This window comes from Poromitra crassiceps (assembly GCF_964638095.1).
Source record: "Poromitra crassiceps genome assembly, chromosome: 4".
NCBI lineage: Eukaryota > Metazoa > Chordata > Actinopteri > Beryciformes > Melamphaidae > Poromitra > Poromitra crassiceps.
The window spans coordinates 68,638,058-68,661,431 of NC_139626.1; the positions used below are offsets into that span (position 1 = coordinate 68,638,058).

General features: G+C 45.4%; 1 protein-coding gene across 1 annotated transcript in view; it reads left to right on the forward strand.

Moving 5' to 3' along the window:
- Positions 1–9,533, forward strand: part of LOC310775976 (mitogen-activated protein kinase kinase kinase kinase 3-like) — a gene marked incomplete at both ends in the record, with an annotated part of 191,619 nt that extends 182,086 nt beyond the window's left edge. The window contains one exon of the mRNA XM_083636096.1: positions 9,446–9,533. Coding sequence (XP_083492222.1) covers positions 9,446–9,533 — 88 coding nt within the window. The remainder of the gene's footprint in view (positions 1–9,445) is intronic.
- Between the last annotated feature and the right edge of the window lie 13,841 nt (positions 9,534–23,374).

A 23,374-nucleotide genomic window follows, 5' to 3' on the forward strand; every position in this document is an offset into this window, starting at 1 on the left:
AAACCCTTAACGAGATGCAGGTGCAGGCATTACGTCATCTCATCACTTAACGAGACTCTTAAAGGGACAGGCACCCAGAAATGTCTGAGCCTTTTATACAGCCGCCCCCAAATGTGCAGGGCACATTTGCTTCAAATAAAAGGGCTTATCAGTCAGGGGTTCCGGAGCTCAGGGGGTTTCGTCCTCCCCCGATGGGAGAGCTGGCAACATCACTAACCGAGCCACCGGTCGAGTGTACACGTGTCCTTTAATGTTCACATCAGCTGACCTGATGTATCCATCATCACTGCGGTGAACCTTGGTTACATATCCAATGGGCCACAGGGCCCGAGGCAGCTGCGGGTCCACCATCATGACGACTGCCTTATCCAGGAGTTCAGGAGGAGAAGAGTGCCATTTCTGCCTGGTCTGCAGGCCAGGGAGTTATTCCCTGATGAATCGGGACCAGAATCGGTCCGCGAGAACCTGTGAGTGCCTCCAACGTCTGCGGCTCAGGATCTCCGTATCGGGATATACCACTTGGGGAAGCGATCCATCGGGCCGCCCCATGAGCAAACTATTGGGTGTCACAGGGTCAATATCTGCAATGTCGGCAGATACATAACCCAACAGTTTTGCATTGAGGATAGCCTCGACCTCCAGGAGCACTGTGAGGAGGACATCTTCAGGAACAGATTGGGCCCCCACACAGGTGTAGAGTGCTGACTTGACGGAGCGGACTTCCCGTTCCCACACTCCGCCAAAGTGTGGGGCTGCTGGGGGGTTATAATGGAACTTAATCCGTTGGCGTGCGAGTTGTGTCTGCAAGGTTGGCGCCATGCTTGCAAAGGCCTCTCTCAGTTCCCGTTCCCCTCCTTTGAAATTGGTCCCTTGGTCCGACAACAACTCCGCAGGGGTTCCTCTTCTGGCGACAAACCGCCTCAGGGCCATCAAGTAAGCATCCGCATCCATACTGCTCAGGAGATCTAAGTGCACCGCCCTGGTGGTTAAACACTTAAAAATAATCCCCCAGCGTTTCTCCTGGCGTCTGCCCACCTTCACTAACATGGGCCCAAAACAGTCCATGCCGGTGGAGTGGAAGGCGGGTTTGTGTAGTCGGAGTCGGGCAGCAGGAAGATCAGCCATTTTGGGGATGGAAGGCCGGGCTCTCCAGCGTTGACATTCGGCACATGCACGCTGGTGTTTGCGAATTGCCTCCCGCCCACGAATGATCCAGTATGACCTCCGCAACTCTGCGAACACCCGCTCCGGCCCTGGATGGTGCAGGTCATCATCATACTTCTGGATGAGCAGGCGTGTAACCGGGTGAGAGGCATCCAGGACAACAGGGTGCAAGGTCAAAGCGTTTAGACCCTCCAAGCGTCTAAGCCGACTGCCCACTCTTATGAGGCCTGTGGACTTGTCGATTTCAGGAGCTAAAGTCAGTAGGCGACTCCCAGATGAGACGGGCTTCCCTGCTGCTAGGAATTTGTAGTCATCAGTAAATGACTGTTGTTGGGCTCGCTGAAGGACAATCATCTCTGCTTGTCGATACTCTTCAGCAGAGGGAGGAGAACCGGAGGGGGTCTGGAGTTCTCGAGCAGTGCTGTCCATCAGCTCCTGCCAGGTGTTGTATGACTTGTCATCTGGACTGCTAGGTATCGGTGAGGTGACTGTTACCTCACAGAAGGCGGCCTTCCGGAGCTCCGTATTGTCCTCAAGTGGTTCTGAGTTGGGCCTCTCTGGCCAGGTGTCTGGGCTCTGGAGAAGGAAGGGAGGTCCTTGTGACCATCGGTTCGGCTCTACGAGGGCTTCCAGGGTCTTCCCTCTAGTCAGATCATCCGCAGGGTTATTCGCTGAGTCTACGTAGCGCCAGGTGCAGTGCTCTGTTAACTCCTGTATCTCAGCTACTCTAGCCCCCACGAAGACCTTGTAGCGGCAGGATTGGGAGTGTAGCCAGGTTAGCACGGTAGTGGAATCAGACCACAACACCGTGCGAGTCACTGTCAAGGTGAGTTCCTTCTCAAGGACACGAGCCAGCTGCGCCGCCGCAAGAGCCGCACACAGCTCCAGGCGTGGGATGGAATGCAGACGTCTTGGAGCCACTCGTGAACGACCCAGGATGAAGGACAGGTGTATCCGACCTTCATTATCTTCAGTCCTCAGGTAGGCCACAGCTCCATAAGCTTGCTCGGAGGCATCGGCAAAGATATGCACCTCTCGGGTGGCACCATCGAGGTTGACGTCAGCAGGCACATATGAACGTGGAAAGATAAGGAGATGTAGGGACTCAAGCTCAGCCTCCCAGCTGGACCAGGCCTGCAGGATGTCGGAGGGTAGGTTGGAATCATCCCAACCACGCTGCTTATCCCACAACTGCCGGATGATGAGCTTCGCTCGGGTGGAGAAAGGCAACAGGTAACCCAGGGGATCGTATTGGGAAGCTAAGACTCTATAAAGGTTCCTCATGGTTGGTGCCTCGTAGGCCACAGGCCTGTGTTTGTAGCCCAAAGAGTCTTTTTCCCAGTCCCAGCTGAGGCCAAGGGTTGATTCCAGAGGGTTGGACTTATCTTGTGCTAGCCACAGATCCAGGCTTTCAGATCGGGCTTCTTGGGGCAAGTGGCTCAGGACGCTTGTATCGTTGCAGGCCCATTGTCGCAGCTCGAAGCCCGCAGAGGCCAGAAGGTCCCGGAGCCGATCCACCAGCAGCTTGGCTTCACCTGCCGTACGCACGCTCTGCAAGCAGTTGTCGACGTAGAAGCAATTCTCAACAGAAAAGCTCAGGTCGTCATCAGGCTGGCTCTGGTTGACAACATGGCGCTGCAGAGCGTACGTCGCACAACAGGGGCTGCAAGTTGTGCCAAAAAAAGGCAGGACCTGCCATTCGAACGTTCTTGGAGGTTCATCCACCTTCAGGTCACGCCACGGGAACTTCAGAAGGGAACGATCATCAGGGAGGAGCCGTACCTGATGGAACATCCCCTTGATGTCTCCGCTAACGGCTATGGGATGTCAACGTGCTTGTATAGCTCATCCTTCAGTGGTGGAGAGGAGGTGAACAGACACTGAGCAGAGGGGGCTGGCCGCCCCATGAACTGGATGTGGCCTTGAAGGGTCCAGCCAAGCCTGGTGTGGACTGCAGCTGGACCGCCTGGGGGGCCAAGTCTAACTGGCTCAACCGGTGTTATCAGATGGGGCTGATCAGAACCTATAAGGAGCGATGGCTTGGCTCCTCTTAAGGCAGGTATGGGAATGCCACGTAAGTGTTTGAACTTCCTTTGAAGGCGGTCAATAGGGTACGTATGCTGAGCTAAGCTGAGTCGGCTAGCTGTAAAGGCACCATCGATCTTATAGCTAGTCCGAGGATTGGCAGCTGAGGAGACACGAAGAGACACAGTGTGTCCGTGGAGTACCTGGATGTCTTGCCGGACCGTACGCAGAGAGAGGTCTTCAGGTGTGCCCTTTATGCCAAGAAACTCAGCAGCTGCTGGCAACAGCATAGTCCTCTCAGACCCATCGTCGAGGATTGCAAAGGTGTCTAGGGTCCGGTCCCCATAATGTATGAGCAGCGGGACAACTTTCAGCATGACCCGATCTCCGGCTCCAGGTCGATCAAGGTAGAGGGAGTCAGAGGCGGAGTTTGTGAAGCAGCTCTCTTCCTTAACTGCTACATCTCTATTCCCCCTCTCTGGTCTTGTATTTATCTCATGGAGGGCCAGGAGGTGCTTTCCCTGACAGAGGTTGCAGGGTTTCTTCAGCGTACACTGGGCTGCTTGGTGGTTGCGTGCACAGCGCCAGCACCGTTTGTTCACCTGGATCCACTCTTTGAGCTGATCTTTGGAGAGTTTAGAAACTTCACTGCACTGACTGAGGTAATGCTCAGTGCTCTCACAGTAGGCACAGTAGGCTTTACTCAGTCTCTTTGTCACTGAACCCCCCTTGCGTGGCAGGAAGGTGGTCTCTGAAGACTCTCTACCTCCATGTAGGACTGTCACGGTTGGTTTCCCAGGACGACCATCAGTCCTCATGTTCGGCCTTTCTTTACTGCTTCGTCCAGTGGCTTGACTGTCGAAGCCCTGGCACCACGACTCATAGCGGAGCCATTCTGAAAGATCGCGTAGCGTGTGGGTAGCACCAGGCTGCTTGAACTGATGACGGCGGAAGTCGGCTCGCTGCTCTGCTGGGAGCTTACACAGCAGTCGTGCTACGTGGGAGCCACAGCTCAGTTCTACCTCTCCCTCAGGACCCAAGGTCTGCAGAAGTCCCACTAGTGATTGTATCTGGAGAGAGAACCTCTGGAATGCCGCAATGTCTCCACGTTTGACTTCAGGGGCATCTAGGACACTTGCTATCTTCCTTAAGGCCAGCTGATGGGGTTGGCCGAATTTATCGTGCAGGGCTGTCATCGTGTCAGTGTAAGGGGTTTGTGAGTTTAGATAGGCATCGGCTATGAGCCTAGCTTCTTCCAGCCTTAGATGATCTACGAGTATTTGATACTTGAAGAGTTCTGTGGTGTTAGGTGGGAGAAGATTCTCTAGAGCTATGCGCATCCTCGCAAACTCACTGGGATCCGGGTGTATGAACTTGGGAATAGTGGGTTTGGGGCCTCTATACACATGTTCAGGTGGAGAAGGCTGCATTAGGTGGTGAGGTGGTAGCATGCCAGGTACCACCCTAGTGGCTGTCGAGGGGTAGTACACCTGTCCAGGTGTTGAGTGCCTTAGGCCTGCATAGACTGGAGCAGGACGTGCAGGTGGCTGAGAGGGATGTGCAGGAGGGTATGATGAGATCCATCTGTCGGGAGCAGGGGGTAGAGGCTGAGAATGCCATTGTATTGGTGGTGGAGGCTTACAGGGTGGATATACAGCAGTATCTTTGGGGGTGTAGTAGGGTTGGCTGCTGTATACCTGTTGTTCCTCTAAATTAAAGTTGCACATGTCTCTATGCAGGTCCTCATCAGGTTCAAGCCATGGTGGAGGGTCAGGCCAGTCCTCGGCCTCCTTTGATTCCGCAGTAATGGGGTAACCCCTCGAGGCTACAGCACTGGCTGGTGGAGGTTGAGGCCATGGGGGAGGATCGTAGGTGCTATATTTCGGGGCTGGGTGGTTAGCTTGATCCATGTCTGCTTTCAGTGAGCGGGCGACCTCAATTAGCTCTTTAATCTCGCTCTGTGCCTCATTAAGATCTTTTATCCCTGACTCGAAGACATGACGGGATTCATGCAGCTTTGCATTCTCTTCCTGGATAGACCTCATTTCCTGGTGGAACCGGGGAGCCAAACCTGGACTCTGCTGGTAGGAGGGTGTATGTTGAGGTCGAACCTCACTGGTCACGTCCCACCTCTGGATGCGGCCTGGGGCTAGCTGAGAAAGCTCGGGTTGAGCAGCATCCCCATGGGGGCTACCAGAGTGAGACTGGGATGCCTGGAAGGGGGTCATCTGGACTGAACCCTCCACTGGTTGATACACCCTCCCCTCAGAGATAGGAGGTGGTAAGGCCCACTGGAACTGGTCTCTTTGACGATATCCGGCATACTCCACTTCGTAATCTTGATATCTCGGAGGTCGTTGTATTTGCCGTTTCGGCCTCACTACAGGGTACATCTCTTCACCCGACGCCATCTTGAATACTGTTATCCGGCTCGGAGGACCAATGTTAGTGAGCTAAATAGGTATGGCTAGCTCTTTCAGGTTGTAGCAGTAAACAGGATGGGGTGTCGGTCAGGACACAGAATGACGATGAGGAGACGTAGGGTTTTGGTTGCACTGTGTTGCGATCCAGCATTTATTGCAGTGACATGTAGTATTATGAGTAGTCTGAAATAGCACAAATAAACCACAATTAGGCTATAGAATATAACATTACGAAATTAAATCCATACCCATTCACAGTAGCATAAAATATAACTGAGCATTGTAATGCTCATTTTAACCATAACATGAAGCTGCCTACAGCAGAATAACTTACTGTAGTCTACCCTTAAGAGGAATAAACAACTTCGACCTCATGGATGGTTAATCAGGTCACAGAGGGCAATGGAGACGCCCTGTGGCCAAACAAGGTATTGCTAATGGCGTCCACACCCACTTGAGTTGAGCAAACATCTCCCCCTCTACATAGAAATACTATTCACTTAACAATTCCAGCAGCAGAGATAAACACTTCAACTTAAACACATACCCCAATCAATTCACTACCAAATAAGCATGGTGACAATTACAACAAAATATCTCTCATCAGGCTGAGCACATGTCGACACACGGTGAAACTGGCACGATTTAACACAGAAACAAGCAACAGACACTTACTTTACAGCATGAACTTAATACCAAAGGGAATGTCACACTGGAACACACACAGGACCAACTAAGGAGGTTTTCAACAGCCACAGGTAAGTAAGCTGGACTAAAACATGAGGCACACCGAAGCAAACTGAAACACTGCCTCTTTCCGAACGGCAAAAAACCCTTAACGAGATGCAGGTGCAGGCATTACGTCATCTCATCACTTAACGAGACTCTTAAAGGGACAGGCACCCAGAAATGTCTGAGCCTTTTATACAGGCTGCCATGCCTTATTTTAATGCTATGATATTATCTTATATACATTACTGTATGTCTTGTTGGACTCAGGCTAATAAAACGGCACTGAGCCCAATCCGTTCTCTATATGGACAAGCTCTTAAAGTTAGACAGTATCACCATTGTAACATAAATATAATTTATTAAACCTTGATAATTTAATTACTTTTTTGACCTCCGTTTAATTTATAAAATACTCCACAATGCTGCCCCTCCACCATTGCAAACCTTTGTACAGTCCTGCTCTGAGATAAGAACTAGAGCTCTAAAGCTTGAATTATGCTCACCCTGCCGTGAAGGGCGCGTGGGTGGAGCGCGGGCCGGGCGCGTCAAATGACGTAAATTTGTTGGGCGTGGTTATTCGCTAGCTCCGTCGGGCGCTCGCCGTGTGCATGGTTTTTTTTCTAACAGCGCGAGCTTCTCTCCAAACATGGCCGCTTTCAAGCCACTGAACCCTGAACACTGAGCTGTGTTTTCGCCACATTTCTTGACCCATGTGGTAGGCTAAACTTTGATTTGCAACTGTTCATTTTTAGTCATTTCACCAAGTAAATGTGTTGTGTTGAGAGCATTATTGAGAGAGATTAAAAGCATCACAGAGTAGGCAATCAGGGCTGAGAAGTAAAACGGCTTTCAGTAAAAACAAGTTTGGTGATTCTTTCATGTGCTGATGTACGGTCGTTTGAGAGTGAAAGCGTACTGCACATAATAGCACATAATATATATATTAATATATTATATATATATGTCCATTGGAGTGAATGGAGATGATGCAACTCTTATTATCTCAATGGCTCTGGATATACCATTTCATAGTATTGGCGGAGCCTGGAATATATAATATATAATATATAATATATAATAGCACATAATAGCGTTTCATTGCGACTTTTCCACGGGCTGTTGATCTGTTGGTCGAGTATAATTCAGCCTTAAGGTCTGCATCGAGAGGGGACTGTAACGTTCCTCTGAGAAAGTCTGTATTCGTCCAGACTGCTTTCTCCTTTAAAGCAATAAAGGAGTGGAATAAGTTACCCAGTAATATAAAAAACTTTCCAACCTACAATAGTTTCTCCCGTGAAGCTAAGAAGTGGTTCCTGAGCAACCAGTGTTGCCAGCACTAACCACATGGTGGTACTGTCTGGTGTGTGTGTGTGTGTGTGTGTGTGTGCGTGTGTGTGTGTGTGTGTGTGTGTGTGTGTGTGTGTGTGTGTGTGTGTGTGTGGTGTTTTATTTTTGGCATCTGTATAGATGTATGCATGTATGTATTCTACAGTATACTTGACGTATGTTGCCTGCTGTTGTCTGGTATCTGGATGTTTTTTATATATATTTCTTTTACTTTATTGTCCATATTATTTTATCATGTGATCTTTTGTACTAACCTATGCCCTTTCCCTATTTGAATGTGTACTGTTTTCTTAACTCTGAATGGCTTCTGCATGCACCTGCCCAGCAGGGACTCCAGATGGAAATTAGCCTATGGCTAAATCTGTTACAATGCATCTCTTCCCCTATGGGGATTAATGTTTTATTGTATATGCTCCCTCACAAATAAACAAATAAACTAAACTAAACTAAACTAAACTAAACTAAACTAAACTAAACAGAAACAGTCCACTCCTGTGGAGAAGAAGGCAGGTTCATGTAGGCGCAACCTCGCTGGAGGCAGGTCGGCCATCCTGGCGACGTTGGGTCTGTTGCGCCATTTCTGACACTCGGCGAATAGCCTCCCTGCCACTATTTTAAAGCGGAAAATAAGGTCTAGGTTGTAAAAAAGCGGAATTGTCCTTTAACACATTCAGTGCCAAGGACGTCTGTGGACGTCCTAAAAAAAAGTAACGTTCAGTGCCAAGGACGTCTGTGGACGTCCTAAAATCATAATTCATATTATTCCATAATTCTGCTGTTTAAGGTCGTACCCAGCCAGTGAGCATGAATCCCTTCAAGGGATCACACGGCGCCACCTTAAACATCGTCACAGGAGCTGCTCCACCCACCTCAGATCCTTTACTTTGTACAGGAGACAGCGGAGAAAGTGGAAACCGATGCATGCTTTCTGGACCATTTCTGCCAGAGCCGTATATATTGCTCTGTCTACAGCGGAGAGTGGGCTCGGCTGCATCCGCGCTCACAACTGAGCTCTTATGCTTCTATCTATCTCCACACGATTTCCTAGAAAGCCAGCATGCCTGCCTTTTCGTTCAGTCGCGTTTGCCAGCGTGCATCATTTCCTTGATGGGCGGCGGGGCGCTGGGATCTGTCCGGGGCAAAAACGAGAAAACAAACTGTGCGTGTGGGAGGAGCCCGCAGCTCAGAGGTGGAGAGGGGAGAGGGGGGAGGGGGGGGGGGGGGGGGGGAGAGGGGTGTGTGACACACACAGGCTGCACAGAAACCACACCACACGCCACCACATCAGAAAACACCAGCCAGAGTCAGTGAATGTTGTCGAAATTAGAGTGCAAAAGGTATTCATAAAAGGGCCTGTATCTTGGAAACTAAAAAAAAACGACAGAAAACCCTTGAAAGTGCACTTTTTGGAGAGGCTGTAATTTCATAATGGAACTGTCTAGAAACAAAATTTCTTCTTTGGAAGAAGCAGGAGTGTTCAATCTTTCATTAAAGTCCAGCCCCGTTAATATAGCCATAATAGAAAAAATTCTATAGCTGTTTTCAACTGAATGGAAGTGAATCTGGCACAGGCTCCAGACAATTTTACTGAAGCGCTGTGGCACTGAATGTGTTAAGTTACTGGTTTTGTATGGAAAAAGGCCAGTTGAGGGCAGTGTGGAGGGTAGGAGCACACAAGGAGATGACACGACTAAACTAAACACAGTTCATGACAGTTCATGACACAGACATGACACAGTTGCTCTGTGTTGCAGGGTGGTGGTGCTAGAGAGCCGAGCCACAGACAATCCTACTGAGCCCAGCAACCTGTACATCCTGGCCGGACACGAGAACAGCTACTGACCCCCCAACCAGGATCAGGACCATACCAGGTCCACTCCAGGCATACGAGTGTCTTATTTCTGGATGTAGGTTGAACATCTGACCCGACAGACAGGATGTGGTGCAGTCAGAGATGAATGGACTATAGAGATAGCTCATTCCAGGCTCCGCCAATACTATGAAATGGTATATCCAGAGCCATTGAGATAATAAGAGTTGCATCATCTCCATTCACTCCAATGGACCTTTTTTTTTTTACTTCGCAGTTCTTAGTTCTTAGTTCCCGGAAGTAAAATTTAAGCAACGCTGTAGAGTTGCAGCAGAATGGACCGTTTGTGATGTACTGTGAAAGGGTAAGAAGTTAAAGGTACGACGTTAAGGGTAAGAGTCAAATTGTATATTATCATGATTATTTTATGCATTATTATATGCATTCAAATGGCCCACCATGTACTAGGGTTGCCAACTTCTTGAAATGGAAATAAGGAACGGTCGGGGGGCGGTCAGTAGTGGACCTATTAACAATCACATAACTGCAATTGCTTCAAGTTCAACCATTTACCCATTATTTTTAAGACAAGCAAACCTGAATTTGATCCATTTTTGCACGTAGCCTATTCCTAGATTATCATTCAAGAATTTTATTTGGGCGTCACAAAACAGAAGTTTCTCATTCTTAATAGGCTAAAACAGCTGTTAATTTTTTTTTTAAATAAACAGTAGTGCAAACGGTATTTTGATATGGCCTACCGGGTAATGCAACTTCGCATACTCATTACATTTTCTTTTAACAGTGCAAACAGCAACGTTACATATTCTTTTGAATAGAACAAACCTGGTATTATGAAAGTTTAAATCATTAGTGCAAAAACATTTTAGATTTCAGATTAAATCTTCTGAACACAACAAAATGGCATGTTACTATGTATAGATAGTTACTCTTTGCACTGCATTGTTTCTCCAATACGGGACAAAGCGCGTCCCGTATCAGTATCAGGAACACGTCTTTTTGTTTACAAATACGGGACAATTCCGTATTTTAAGGGACGGTTGGCAACCCTACCATATACTGTACTTCCGATACTATCCTTGAAGGTCCACTATTATAGGTTGATGCTAGAATGGAGCCTATGGAATGGAGCTGCGTGAGTCACGTGACGATCAAGTATGTTGGACTTGGCACCACTCTCTCTTCAATCACTCTGGGTTTATCTTCCGGTCTCTTAAATGTGGGTAGTCACCTCTCTAACTTGTAGTGAGTTGACAAAACTGCATAAACACCACACATATAAACACAAAGTTAGCGCAATCTAGTTGTAACCATCAGCTGATTTTTTTTTCGAACACAGATTTAGATACTATCTGCCAACTTTACATGTAGCTTGAGCTAATCCTCCCTCCACCTGTCTGTCTGTCTGTCTGTCTGTCCGTCCCTCCACCGGTCTGTCTGTCTGTCCCTCCACCTGTCTGTCTGTCTGTCTGTCTGTCTGTCCCTCTCACCGGTCTGTCTGCCTGTCTGTCCCTCCACCGGTCTGTCTGCCTGTCTGTCCCTCCACCGGTCTGGCTGTCTGTCTGTCTGTCTGTCTGTCCCTCCACCGGTCGGTCTGTCTGTCTGTCCCTCTCACCGGTCTGTCTGTCTGTCCGTCCCTCCACAAGTCTGTCTGTCTGTCTGTCTGTCCCTCCACCAGTCTGTCTGTCTGTCTGTCCCTCCACCAGTCTGTCTGTCTCTCTGTCCCTCCACCAGTCTGTCTGCCTGTCTGTCTGTCTGTCTGTCCGGTCTACATACTGTTCATTTGTTTGATATGTGGCTTGTGGAAAATGGGTCCAATATTTACTTTGATGATTATGGAGTGAAAGAATTAGTCATAATCTGAGATCATGTTCACTTCTCCCATTGAAGCAATAGACTCAGGACCTGCTGTGACGTCGACTTTGGCTCTCTATAGTGTGTCTGTGCCGTGATCCAGCTCACAGCCACTCGTCACTTCCTGTTCAAGCTGACTCTGGATCAGCAGAGCAGTCAGTTACTGAATCCTCCCTCCACCTGTCTGTCTGTCTGTCTGTCCGTCCACCAGTCTGTCTGTCTACCTGTCTGTCCGTCCACCTGTCTGTCTGTCTGCCTGTCTGTCTGTCCGGTCTACATACTGTTCATTTGTTGTTGCCAACGTCACGCTCTTCCGGGTTAGGCATACGAACCAAGGGATTTCATCCACCATTTATTTTTCCTTAGAAATTTCATAAAATTCTTATAAAAATAGTTAAAAAAATATTTGTTGTTGTTAGATTTATTTTTTGATTTATTTTTATTTTGTTGTTGTTTTGGTCCATGTGAAATGTTCTATGGTCTCTCCTGATTCTAGATATATAGCTGAATTGCTTGGTTTGACCAAGTAAAAATATTTTTAATAAGCATTTTACGAATGTCTGTGGGGAATGAAATCTCTTGGTTCATATGCATAACCCGGAAGAGGGCGTGTCTTTGGCTCTCTATTCTGTTCAGTCCAGTGTGATGCTTGCTGCCTTCAGGTAGCCTGGTAATCCATACTGATCACGTGACCTCACATCCTGTTTGGCTCTTCATGATACAGTCTCTGTTTCCTGACTGGGCGGGGTCCTTCGGGCCAACACTGTTTTTTAACACGGAGAACTTACACTGGCAAGCTCCATGCGCACAAACAAACGCACCTTGCTTTCAAACATGCAGGCAGCAGCCCCAGACAGTGAGCTGTGGACCTCAAAGAGCTTGTGTTATAAACATGAAACTAACGTACATTTCTCTCCTAATTTCAACCCATTGTGAATAACGTGACAAGTGTTCAACTGAATTCAACTCATTTGTTTATACGGTTATGAAGTTGCAGCAGTGACAGATACACAGCTCTCCTTGACGAGCTCAGAGAGCAGGGATCAGCCATAAACAATCTGCAGCAGAGATTACTCACTTTTCCCTAAGTAGAGTTGATTGTAATACTGTGAATATAACTGACAAATTAGATTTTTCTATCTTTTTTTAAATGAAACTCAATTTTATAGCACTCCACAAAAGCAACATTACACATTCAAAGTCAGGAAAGTAAACAAAATCATTTACATAAGCAATTAATGCAACAGTTAATACAATGCAATAAAATTAGTAATTTCAAATACAAAAATAGAGGAAAATATTGAAGAGAATAAAAAATGATTACAGCAATAGGACACAATTTACACAGTGGAAATAATTTGCTAGATACAAGGCATTAAAATGTCAATGGTTATGCTGATTTAGCTAGCTTTGTTTTCCATCTGTAATGACAAACCTCCACAATTTGTGACACACACACACATACACACACACACACACACACACACACACATATATATACACACATACATACATACATACACATACTGTACACACACACACACACACACACACCCTACGTATATAGCCTGTTAGTCTGTCAGTCTGTATCTGTCTTTAACACAACACAGGTCCATGTGGTCTGTGTAGAGTCAAGCTGTTACAGTCTGCAGATGTCCTTCACACTGTTTCTTTGCCTTGTAAATAATGTCAAATAAAAGTATTTTTTACTCTCTTTGCGGCTGCTGTTTGCTTCTGTTTGTCACAGTGAAGATTGTTGTTGTTGTTGTTGTTGTTGATGATTATGATGTTATTATTATCATGATCATTACTCTTCCCAGAGGAGATCATGTGTTCAGTGTATCTTTCTATCTGTCCCCAAGAGTGCTTGAAATACAGTATGTCATTGGTAATCATACACAAACACAATATTGTGTTGTACAGGCTGGCTAATACTACTGCTTTAAACTATTCCTACTGCCTCTGCCAGAGCTGCTGTCACATTCATGGCCACAGTCCTCTCCTCTGTCAGTCAAACTAACTTTAGGTTACAGTCCTCTCCTCTGTCAGTCAGATTAACATTAGGTTACAGTCCTCTCCTCTGTCAGTCAGATTAACATTAGGTTACAGTCCTCTCCTCTGTCAGTCAAACTAACTTTAGGTTACAGTCCTCTCCTCTGTCAGTCAGACTAACATTAGGTTACAGTCCTCTCCTCTGTCAGTCAAACTAACTTTAGGTTACAGTCCTCTCCTCTGTCAGTCAGAGTAACATTAGGTTACAGTCCTCTCCTCTGTCAGTCAGACTAACATTAGGTTACTGTCCTCTCCTCTGTCAGTCAGACTAACATTAGGTTACAGTCCTCTCCTCTATCAGTCAGACTAACATTAGGTTACAGTCAGTGTTGGGCAGTAGCTTGCTACAAGTAGCAAAGCTACATAGCTTAACTACATTTCTCAGTAGCTTGGTGGTAGTGTTGTTTCAGGGTGAAGAGGTGAAAATGAGACTCCAGGAGATATCAGTTGTGCAACAGAATAGTTTTATTCTCAACAACAAAGATATCACAGGACAACGCTGCAGATGTTGGAGACGGTTACATGCTGCCACTCCGACGTGCTGCCACTCCGAAATATCGGCACTCAGAAAGGGGGTCTATATTCCCCGTTTTTCACTAACCTCTCCCAGCCCCCATGCCAAACCTAACCTCCCCCCATGCCTAAACCTAACCTCCCCCAGACCCTAACCCAAAACCTAACCTCTCCCACCCCCACGCCTAAACCTAAGGTCGGCATTGCGGCTTCTAAGGTGAACGACCGCCAGTCCGAATAATGGAAGTTAATGTTCGGAGTGGCAGGGCTTTGGAAAGGCAGACAGTTACCGTTGGAGATGTTACAGGTCCCAAGTGGGAGACCGTGTAGACAGAAGGGATGATTCTGTTAATACAGATGAAAGAATGGACACTGGAACGTTAGTTGTTTATCCATACGCTTCTCGTGGCAGAATTTATTAAAGTTTCCAAGTTATAGTCTTTTGTCTCTTTTTTCATTGTTTCTCAATGTCTCTTATGTTTCCTTTAAGCAAAGTATGACATTCACATTCACATATTCCACAAACATCAAAAACACAAAATACATACTTCAACGTCAGACTATTGGTATCAAAAATAAACTCAAAATGACATTCTCTGTCTTATTTTCTGAATTACATTCAGTAATTGGATTTACATGGCATTATACCTTTAAACACTGGTCACAACCATTCGTTTTATTTTACTATGCACTGTAAACTACATTTACTATATTTACTTTTAGTCACACTACTGTGTAAATGAAAGACCAGACTATTCCACCAGGACTGTGCATGTAGAATGAAGAAAGAAAGGAAATATACGAGGTAGCAGGTAAACACATGAACAAGAGTTAAATGCAAATCAACATCATCTATTGTCTATGAAAATAAACCTTCCAACATGGCTATACTTAACAAAACTCAAATGTGCAATGCTAGATTAATAAAACTGGAGCTTTACATTGAAAATAAAAGGGGACAGGAGCTTACAATTACAGTGAAATGGAAGTGAAAATACGGCGGCCATTAGGTATCTCCTTGTTGTGAGACCCAAGCATGTAATGGCAATCTTCATCACAGACACAACACAACTAAACTGCTAACCATTCACACTCTTTCACCAGCATTTAGGGTTCCTTGTCATACAATTTCGGGATATTTGGGTGCTTTTACATAACACTAACCTGTTAATACAGATGAAAGAATGGACACTGGAACGTTAGTTGTTTATCCATACGCTTCTCGTGGCAGAATGACGGGAGCCAACGAGAGCGCGAGTGTAGGTGAGAGTACTTCCGCTGCCTTGCCTCACTCCGCTACGCACCGCTGCCGCCTACTGGCCGAAGTGAATATTAACCCCTTACAGGAGCTGATTAACGTGAGCTATGATGCTGCTGGAATAGATTATTCTCTTATAGAAATAAACCAAAAATAAACACAATGTGACCACACTTGTGTGCGTCACAGAGACGATGGTCAAGTCTGGCTAGGAAACAAAGGGGAGACAGTTTTGTTGAAGATTTGCCACCAAATATGATGTCACAACTAAGGAACCTTCCCCCTAAAGATCCTGCCCACTGGTTAGGGACCGTTCGTTATTTAGGGAAGGGGCCACTGGAGGAAAATAGGGGAGGGTAATCTTGTTTTAAATTTAGTTTGAGGGAGGGTACACTCTCTTTAATTTGAGTCCAGGGGAGGGGTATACAATTTTGATTAGATAAAAATATATAAACTTTTTGTTTGTGTGTAATGTTTGCTTTTCAGACTTCAACAACTACTGAGTTGCTTCATTTACACCCCTCCTGTCCAAACTGTTTGGTATGTCCCGGTGCATTGTTTCTCTTTGGCGGTGTGATCTGTCGATCTTTGTGCTTGGCCTATCCAGACAGTAGGCGTGTACAGTATCTGGCCAATCAGTGGCGCTTTTCTGGTGATTCCACGGCTGCTGGGCTCTGTTTGCCTCGACGGAGGGCTGGGGTCTTGTACGCACCGCTGGGGTAACCTATATGTTCATACCAGCGAGGGTGCGACAGGTTGGTGTGCATTTGCTGCTTTCTTTCGGGAGCGCGAGCCCCAGAGGTGTCTTTTGTAACGAGTGGCCGACTCATTGTGATACAGTTTGATTTGATTGTATAACTTACTGTGTAAGACCACCATCCTGCGGGAGCCCTTACACGTAATTATTGTTGCTGCCTGCTATCATGACGTGGTGATATGTAACAAGTGTCAACCAACCTGTGCTGTGATGCTATGAGCTGTTTTAATTAAAACATATAGCCTATATATATTTTTGTCGATAATAAAGATTCCTATTTTAATATTAAGCTGCTCCCTGGTGTGTGTGCCTTAACGGCGTTGGAGCCTGGCTGTATGTGGTCTCTAGGTGCCACAATATGGATTTCCAGCAGGAAAAGTCGAGCAAACAAACAGACATGGCATCACAAAATATATATGGGCTCTATCATTGCGCCAGATAAGTTGTCTAGGAAGTCAGGGTAGAGCCGAGTTACGGCTCACTCATCTCCTAAATTACGGTAAGTCTGCAAGGGATATTTATACCACCAGGATGACATATATGTTTCACATAGGGTTGTGTTTTGATTTCGAGATTTTATTTTGCCCAATATTGAAATGTTCTACAATTGCATGTTGTGTTAACATTATTTCTATCTACCTTTCTATCTATTTAGGCTAATTTGGATGCTATTTGTTATCGAAATGGAGCTCAATGGATGCTGGGAGATTTTACATGTGTGGCTTTGTGCCTGTCTGCTGAGGGAGTGAGAGAGAGAGAGAGAGAGAGAGGGGGGACAGAGAGTGGAGAGTCCGCCACAATAATAGAACCGGCTAACTTTTTTCCATCAGTCATTGACTGCTATTTAAACACAAATATTGATATACACAGACTGAAGATGGTTTCACAAGCGAAAATAGCATTATGTAGCACCCGAGGAGGCGGTCGCTCTGATTGGTGACAGTTCTGTTCTATTAAGCGCAAAGGATTATGGGAGTTCATGTTCTTGTGGGTAGCTTGTTACTGTACAGTTAAAAACATGGTTTAGTGATGTTGTGCTCATGTTTTGATTGCATTATGTGGTAAATGGCAATGTTTGTGTGGCCAGGATATGTTTAGTTTTACTATCAATGTAGCCACCACGACTGAGACTGTTAGTGTGTTCGATGACCTCTGGCCGGAGTTCTGCAAATGTTTGGTTAAAAGTAAGATATCTGTGTCAGTCTGCATTCTTCCACGCAAACTTGCCACAATATTGTTTGGGGAGGGTCAATTAGATTTTTCAGATCGCTTTGGGAGGGTCAAGGGAAAATATATTTTGATCAGGGAAGGGGCACAGCTTTTTATTTCAGAGCACACCAAATCCCTCCAGTGACCCCCCTTCTAAATAACGAACGGTCCCTTAAGTTAAAAACCCCATTCTTAACTAATCTCAACTTACTAGCAGCCCATAAGTGGCCCCCCTTTTGTGTCTGGTGGCTGCCCTGGCACCTGTCCTCATATCCTCATCAATCTCAGCATCTTGCTTAAAACTACAAATGACATCTGGAAATCATCCAACACACAATGACCTCCTATCCTGCTTGACCCCCTAGAGACTTCTGCTCAGATTACTGAGCACAGACCCCACTCCATCACAGAATGGGGGACATTCCAATCAATTACAGACTTGGTCCTATCTGGCATTTCACAGTTAAATGCTATAAGTGTTTATTCATAGTTTAATACACAGTAAGTATGACATATACTGGAGTAGCTTCACTACTTTTGAACCAAGTAGCTTTTTCAGTAGCTAAGCTATTTATAGACCCAAGTAGCTTGTAGCTTCCCGCAAAAGCTACAAGCTACTCGCCAGAGAAAATCCATGAGCAAAGCATGCAGTGGAGATTTCTGCTGTGGTTTGGATTAAACAGGAGGAGACATTGCATATGTCAAGTGTGCCTGTGTAGCCAATAAAGCACTTCCAGTTCCATTATGACGGACAACAAGTGTTGTTGTTTCATCCTTGCTTTTTAGCATCCTTGCCTCTCTTGCAGCAAGACCCCGCACTACTCTGCCTCTGACTGGGTTGGGTTTAGGCAATGAAGACTGGGTAGGGCAAAATATGTCATGTGCTGGCGAAGTCACATCAGCAACCAACTTTGAAAGATGGCAGAGCCAGAGGGAGCCACTGGCAGTGATGAAGAAGACGTTCAGGTGTTATTGTCTGTTTTTGAATATTGTGCCAGTGAGAGTTTCAGTGTGTTTTATAATATAATAAACAATCAAAATGAGATTTTTTTTTGCTTGGTGGAAAGTTGTTCTTTGACATGAAGTTGATTCAATGTGAGAAAAAAAGTAGCTTTGATGTAGCAAGCTGCTTTTCCCATGTTGCTCGTAGCTTAGCTTGCTACATTTCTCTGGGGATAGTAGACCTACAGTATGTTACTGTAAGACAGGCTATAGGAAATATATGAGATGTGTGGTAGGCCTACAGTATGTTACTGTAAGACAGGCTATAGGAAATATATGAGATGTGTAGTAGTAGACCTACAGTATGTTACTGTAAGACAGGCTATATGAAATATATGAGATGTGTGGTAGTAGGCCTACAGTATGCTACTGTAAGACAGGCTATAGGAAATATATGAGATGTGTGGTAGTAGACCTACTGTATGTTACTGTAAGACAGGCTATAGGAAATATATGAGATGTGTGGTAGTAGACCTACAGTATGTTACTGTCTGTAAGACAGGCTATAGGAAATATATGAGATGTGTGGTAGTAGACCTACAGTATGTTACTGTAAGACAGGATATATGAAATATATGAGATGTGTAGTAGTAGACCTACAGTATGTTACTGTAAGACAGGCTATAGGAAATATATGAGATGTGTGGTAGGCCTACAGTATGTTACTGTAAGACAGGCTATAGGAAATATATGAGATGTGCGGTAGTAGGCCTACAGTATGTTACTGTAAGACAGGCTATAGGAAATATATGAGATGTGCGGTAGTAGGCCTACAGTATGTTACTGTAAGACAGGCTATAGTAAATATATGAGATGTGTGGTAGTAGACCTAGAGTATGTTACTGTAAGACAGGCTATAGGAAATATATGAGATGTGTGGTAGGCCTACAGTATGTTACTGTAAGACAGGCTATAGGAAATATATGAGATATGCGGTAGTAGGCCTACAGTATGTTACTGTAAGACAGGCTATAGGAAATATATGAGATGTGTAGTAGTAGACCTACAGAATGTTACTGTAAGACAGGCTATAGGAAATATATGAGATGTGTGGTAGGCCTACAGTATGTTACTGTAAGACAGGCTATAGGAAATATATGAGATGTGTGGTAGTAGACCTACAGTATGTTACTGTAAGGCTAGTCTCTTAAAACAGACTGTCTCATCTACATCCGGCGAATGCAGCTATTCACAGTCTGTACGTTACACCCCCAGAACATGCACAAGGAAGTTGGGAAAAAAACCTTCAGACAGGAAAGAAGTTCGACGGAATCCGACCAATCACGACACGTGTGTCCACGAAAAATGCGGCATATTGGATTTTGATTGGACTAATGAGCGGAAGACCCGCCTTTCTGCGATTCTGATTGGACTAATGAGCGGAAAACCCGCCTTTCTACTTAGCATTCCGTTTGGTGCATGGTTCTCCCCCACGAAGTACAGACGGTATGGCGGAAGCACTTGAAAATTGCGGAAGCCACTCTCTGTTCTAAGAGACTACTGTAAGGCAGGCTATAGGAAATATATGAGATGTGTGGTAGTAGACCTACATTATGTTACTGTAAGACAGGCTATAGGAAATATATGAGATGTGTGGTAGTAGACCTACAGTATGTTACTGTAAGACAGGCTATAGGAAATATATGAGATGTGTGGTAGTAGGCCTACAGTATGTTACTGTAAGACAGGCTATATGAAATATATGAGATGTGTGGTAGTAGACCTACAGTATGTTACTGTAAGGCTATATGAAATATATGAGATGTGTGGTAGTAGAATCGTCTGAACACAACAAAAACAAATGGCATGCTGCTAGCCTACTCAATGTGCTGTCTTCAGAGCTTAGTTGAATCTAGCAATGCTGACAACGCTTCATTGGTCGTGACTCACAACAAACAATCAGAGAAGCACAATCGCAAGCACCACAGACAGGGTGATGGGCAGAGCAGGAGCGGCTGCGGGTTTAACTCGTTCAATACAAATAGCCCTTCACTCTTCGCACTGCATTGTTTCTCCAATACGGGACAAAGCGCAAATCAGTTCAATAAGGAACACGTCTTTTTGTTTACAAATACGGGACGATTCCCTATTTCAAGGGACAGTTGGCAACCCTACGTAGAACCCTCGCTATATGTATTAGGATGAACTGACGTCAACTGATGTCATACTTAAACTTGACTGATGTCACGGGCTGATCAGGTTATGCGAATATGGTATGGAATTATAATAGAATCTTAATTCAAGAGGGTGTTCAAGAAATTTGAGAGCATTATTTATCAATTTCACGTTCATATTTTCGACCCTTGGACTCAAAAAGCCCTTGCGTGTGCTCAGATTTACTCTGCTTGTCCTCAAACTATACGCTCGCGCTCAAAACTTTACGCTCGCACTCAAAACTTTTCTTTATGGACAGATTTCATGCACTCACATTCAAATATCATGTCCTCGGACTTCGATTTTGTCTGCTTGTGCTCTCAGTCTGTGCTCCCATTCAAATTGAGTGTGCTCTCTCTTGGAATTTCTCCTCTTGGATTTTCTCTTTGCTCTTGGATTTAGAGCGAAACATCAGTATCAAAAAGATAAACCAATAGAAAGCCAGTATAATGTTGACCAATCAAATATCCCTGGGTGGTTTGTGGGTGCATTTGTTTTAGTTTTAGGCTGTCCCGTGTGGGCGGTTTTCTAAACTCCAGTAGGTGGCGGTAATGCACATACATATGTTTGCCAACCGCCATCAAACTCCAAAAAAGAAGAAGAAGGTTTTTTCTACCAACACGCAAACAGCTCATGTTAGCAGGTATCGTTACATTTGTTTATAGTCACGTTATTAGTGTTTAGACATTTGGTAGATGTGGTTTTTAATCGCTATAGTATGACTAGCTCTATAGCCTGGTTGAAACAGGACACCCGGTTTAACGCTATCAGGTTATCAATGTGTTTTACTGTCAATGGTATTTACTGTCGATACTGGCTAACGCAAGAGGCCAGCGATTAATGTTAGTTAGTCGGTATTTTGAGTGTTTATTTTATGTTTCATCGTGGCATTCCTGTTCACTAACGTTACAATTGCTAGCTTTAACGTTAGCTATTGTTAGCTAACTAGTCGTAAACATTAGCTTGCTACCTCCGATTGGAACTGTCTTTCGGCTAGCTATGCTAACCTAGAAAGAGGTCTTTCTCTTTCTAGGTTAGCATAGCTATTAGTTGGCATGCTTTATCAAGGTGAATGCGCTGGGCAATGTTACCATCCATGGCATAATGTGTTGATAAATTATACTGTCGATCGATGGTTCAACCAGCTAATGCAAGAGGCCAGACATCAATGTTCGTTGATTACAGTCGGGCCGCCGGTGGCATTTTGTTAGCTAGCGGTATACTCTCATGAGGCATTCCTGTTGTTAGCTACAAGCTCACGTTCTTTTCATTAGTTTTGTTAAACTAACAAGAGCAACGCCGATTGCCGAATCACTTATGTGGCAAACACATGCATTTAAATCCCTTATGTAACTTTCCTAACGACGTTAAATGAGCCACTAGCCAGCTCGGTTCAGGGCTTTATGTATCACGTTAACGTTAAGCCTAGCTTAGCCTGATCGTTACGCGATACACTTATCGTAATGCTATGACATATTATCAGAGCCATTCATAAATCCATCTGGTTATTTGGCATCACTACTGCAACGGACTGTTCAGTGTTGTGATCTATTTGCGTTTGTATGTGAGGCTCTGTTTAGTGTTCACTCAAGGGTTGTTGTGGTCCTGCTGTGGTATTCGGATAATAAAGTCAAGCCTTTTATAACGTTACAGCCTGACTACCGTTTATTTTCTTAACAAAGTGTGAATAGGCGGACCCGAATACACGGCTACATTGGTATCAGCGGTGGGATTATTCACAGTTTTGTTTATTTGTGACGTTAAAGTGCGGAGGAGCCGTGTTAGTGCATTTAGCTTAGCTGCAACAGTATAGCCAGACTGTTCAACACTGAACAGTCTGTTACAATACTAATTTGATTGTTGATTGTGTGTGTGTGTGTGTGTGTGTGTGTGTGTGTGTGTGTGTGTGTGTGAGAGAGAGAGAGAGCAGATCTAGGTTTTTCTGTCATCTGTCTGTCTGACTGAGGAGCCCAGATCAGAAACGCCATCGAGCAACAACCTCTGAATAATGTAAGTTATGCTATCCTTCAAATGTAAATATAGGGGACTGGTAACTGTAGTAGTTTTTATTAAGTTTACACAAATACACATTCCATCCTAAAAGTATAAATTCCATCGCTACATGTAGGTGTGTTTGCATAGCACATTTTTTAAATCAGATTTCCACAGAGAGGAACATATTAATCTACTAGGAATCTTGCGATTCCAAGGCTCGCCCGCTGCGCAGCCTCGCCCACGCTGCTGGCTGCCGAGCTGGCCTGCAGCTCGCATGCGCAGCTCAGCCACTGCGCGGCCTCGCCCACCCTGCAGCTCGACCACTGTATGGGCTCACCTGCTCCTATGACGTCACTGATGATGTCACAACTTCATCGCTGATGGCATCACAATTGCTCTTATGGCATCACTGATGATGTCACAACTTCACATCTGATGACATCACTGATGACATCAACAGTCTTATGACATCATCGGTGATGGGGGTAATTGAAACAGGGAAACAACAAACATTGCCCACATGTTCCCTTTTATAGATAATAAGATAGAGATAGATAGATAGATAGATAGACTGATGGATCATCACTGACAGTCCTGGAAAATTATCTCTAGAAAAGAACCCTGAAGTAGAGAGTCACTAACTCCACCCTCCTCTCTCCTCCTAGTTCGAGTATGGCCGGACTCCCAGCCTGAGGACGTCAACATGAACAGCTGATCTTCCTCATGTCCACTGAAGCGTCCCAAAACGTCACTGCAAGAACAGCGTCATTCACCAACGCCACTTCACCAGGACGCATTGACGCCGCCTCCTCCTCCACTCCGGACCCCTCTGGAGCCCGACCCTCCTGGCGAGACCGGGACAGCGCGCGCGCATGCATGCAGTCAGCTGAATGCAGCCAGGACGCTGTGGGCTCCCAGCCTTCTCCTCGAGGCCTGATGGCCGTCTGCACAAGCCACACAACAGCTCTGAGGCTGGTAAGCAGTGCTGGAAGCATTGTAATAGACTAACTGTCCATTAATCTCCTTATCAGGCACCCAGAAGTAACGGGACTAATTTT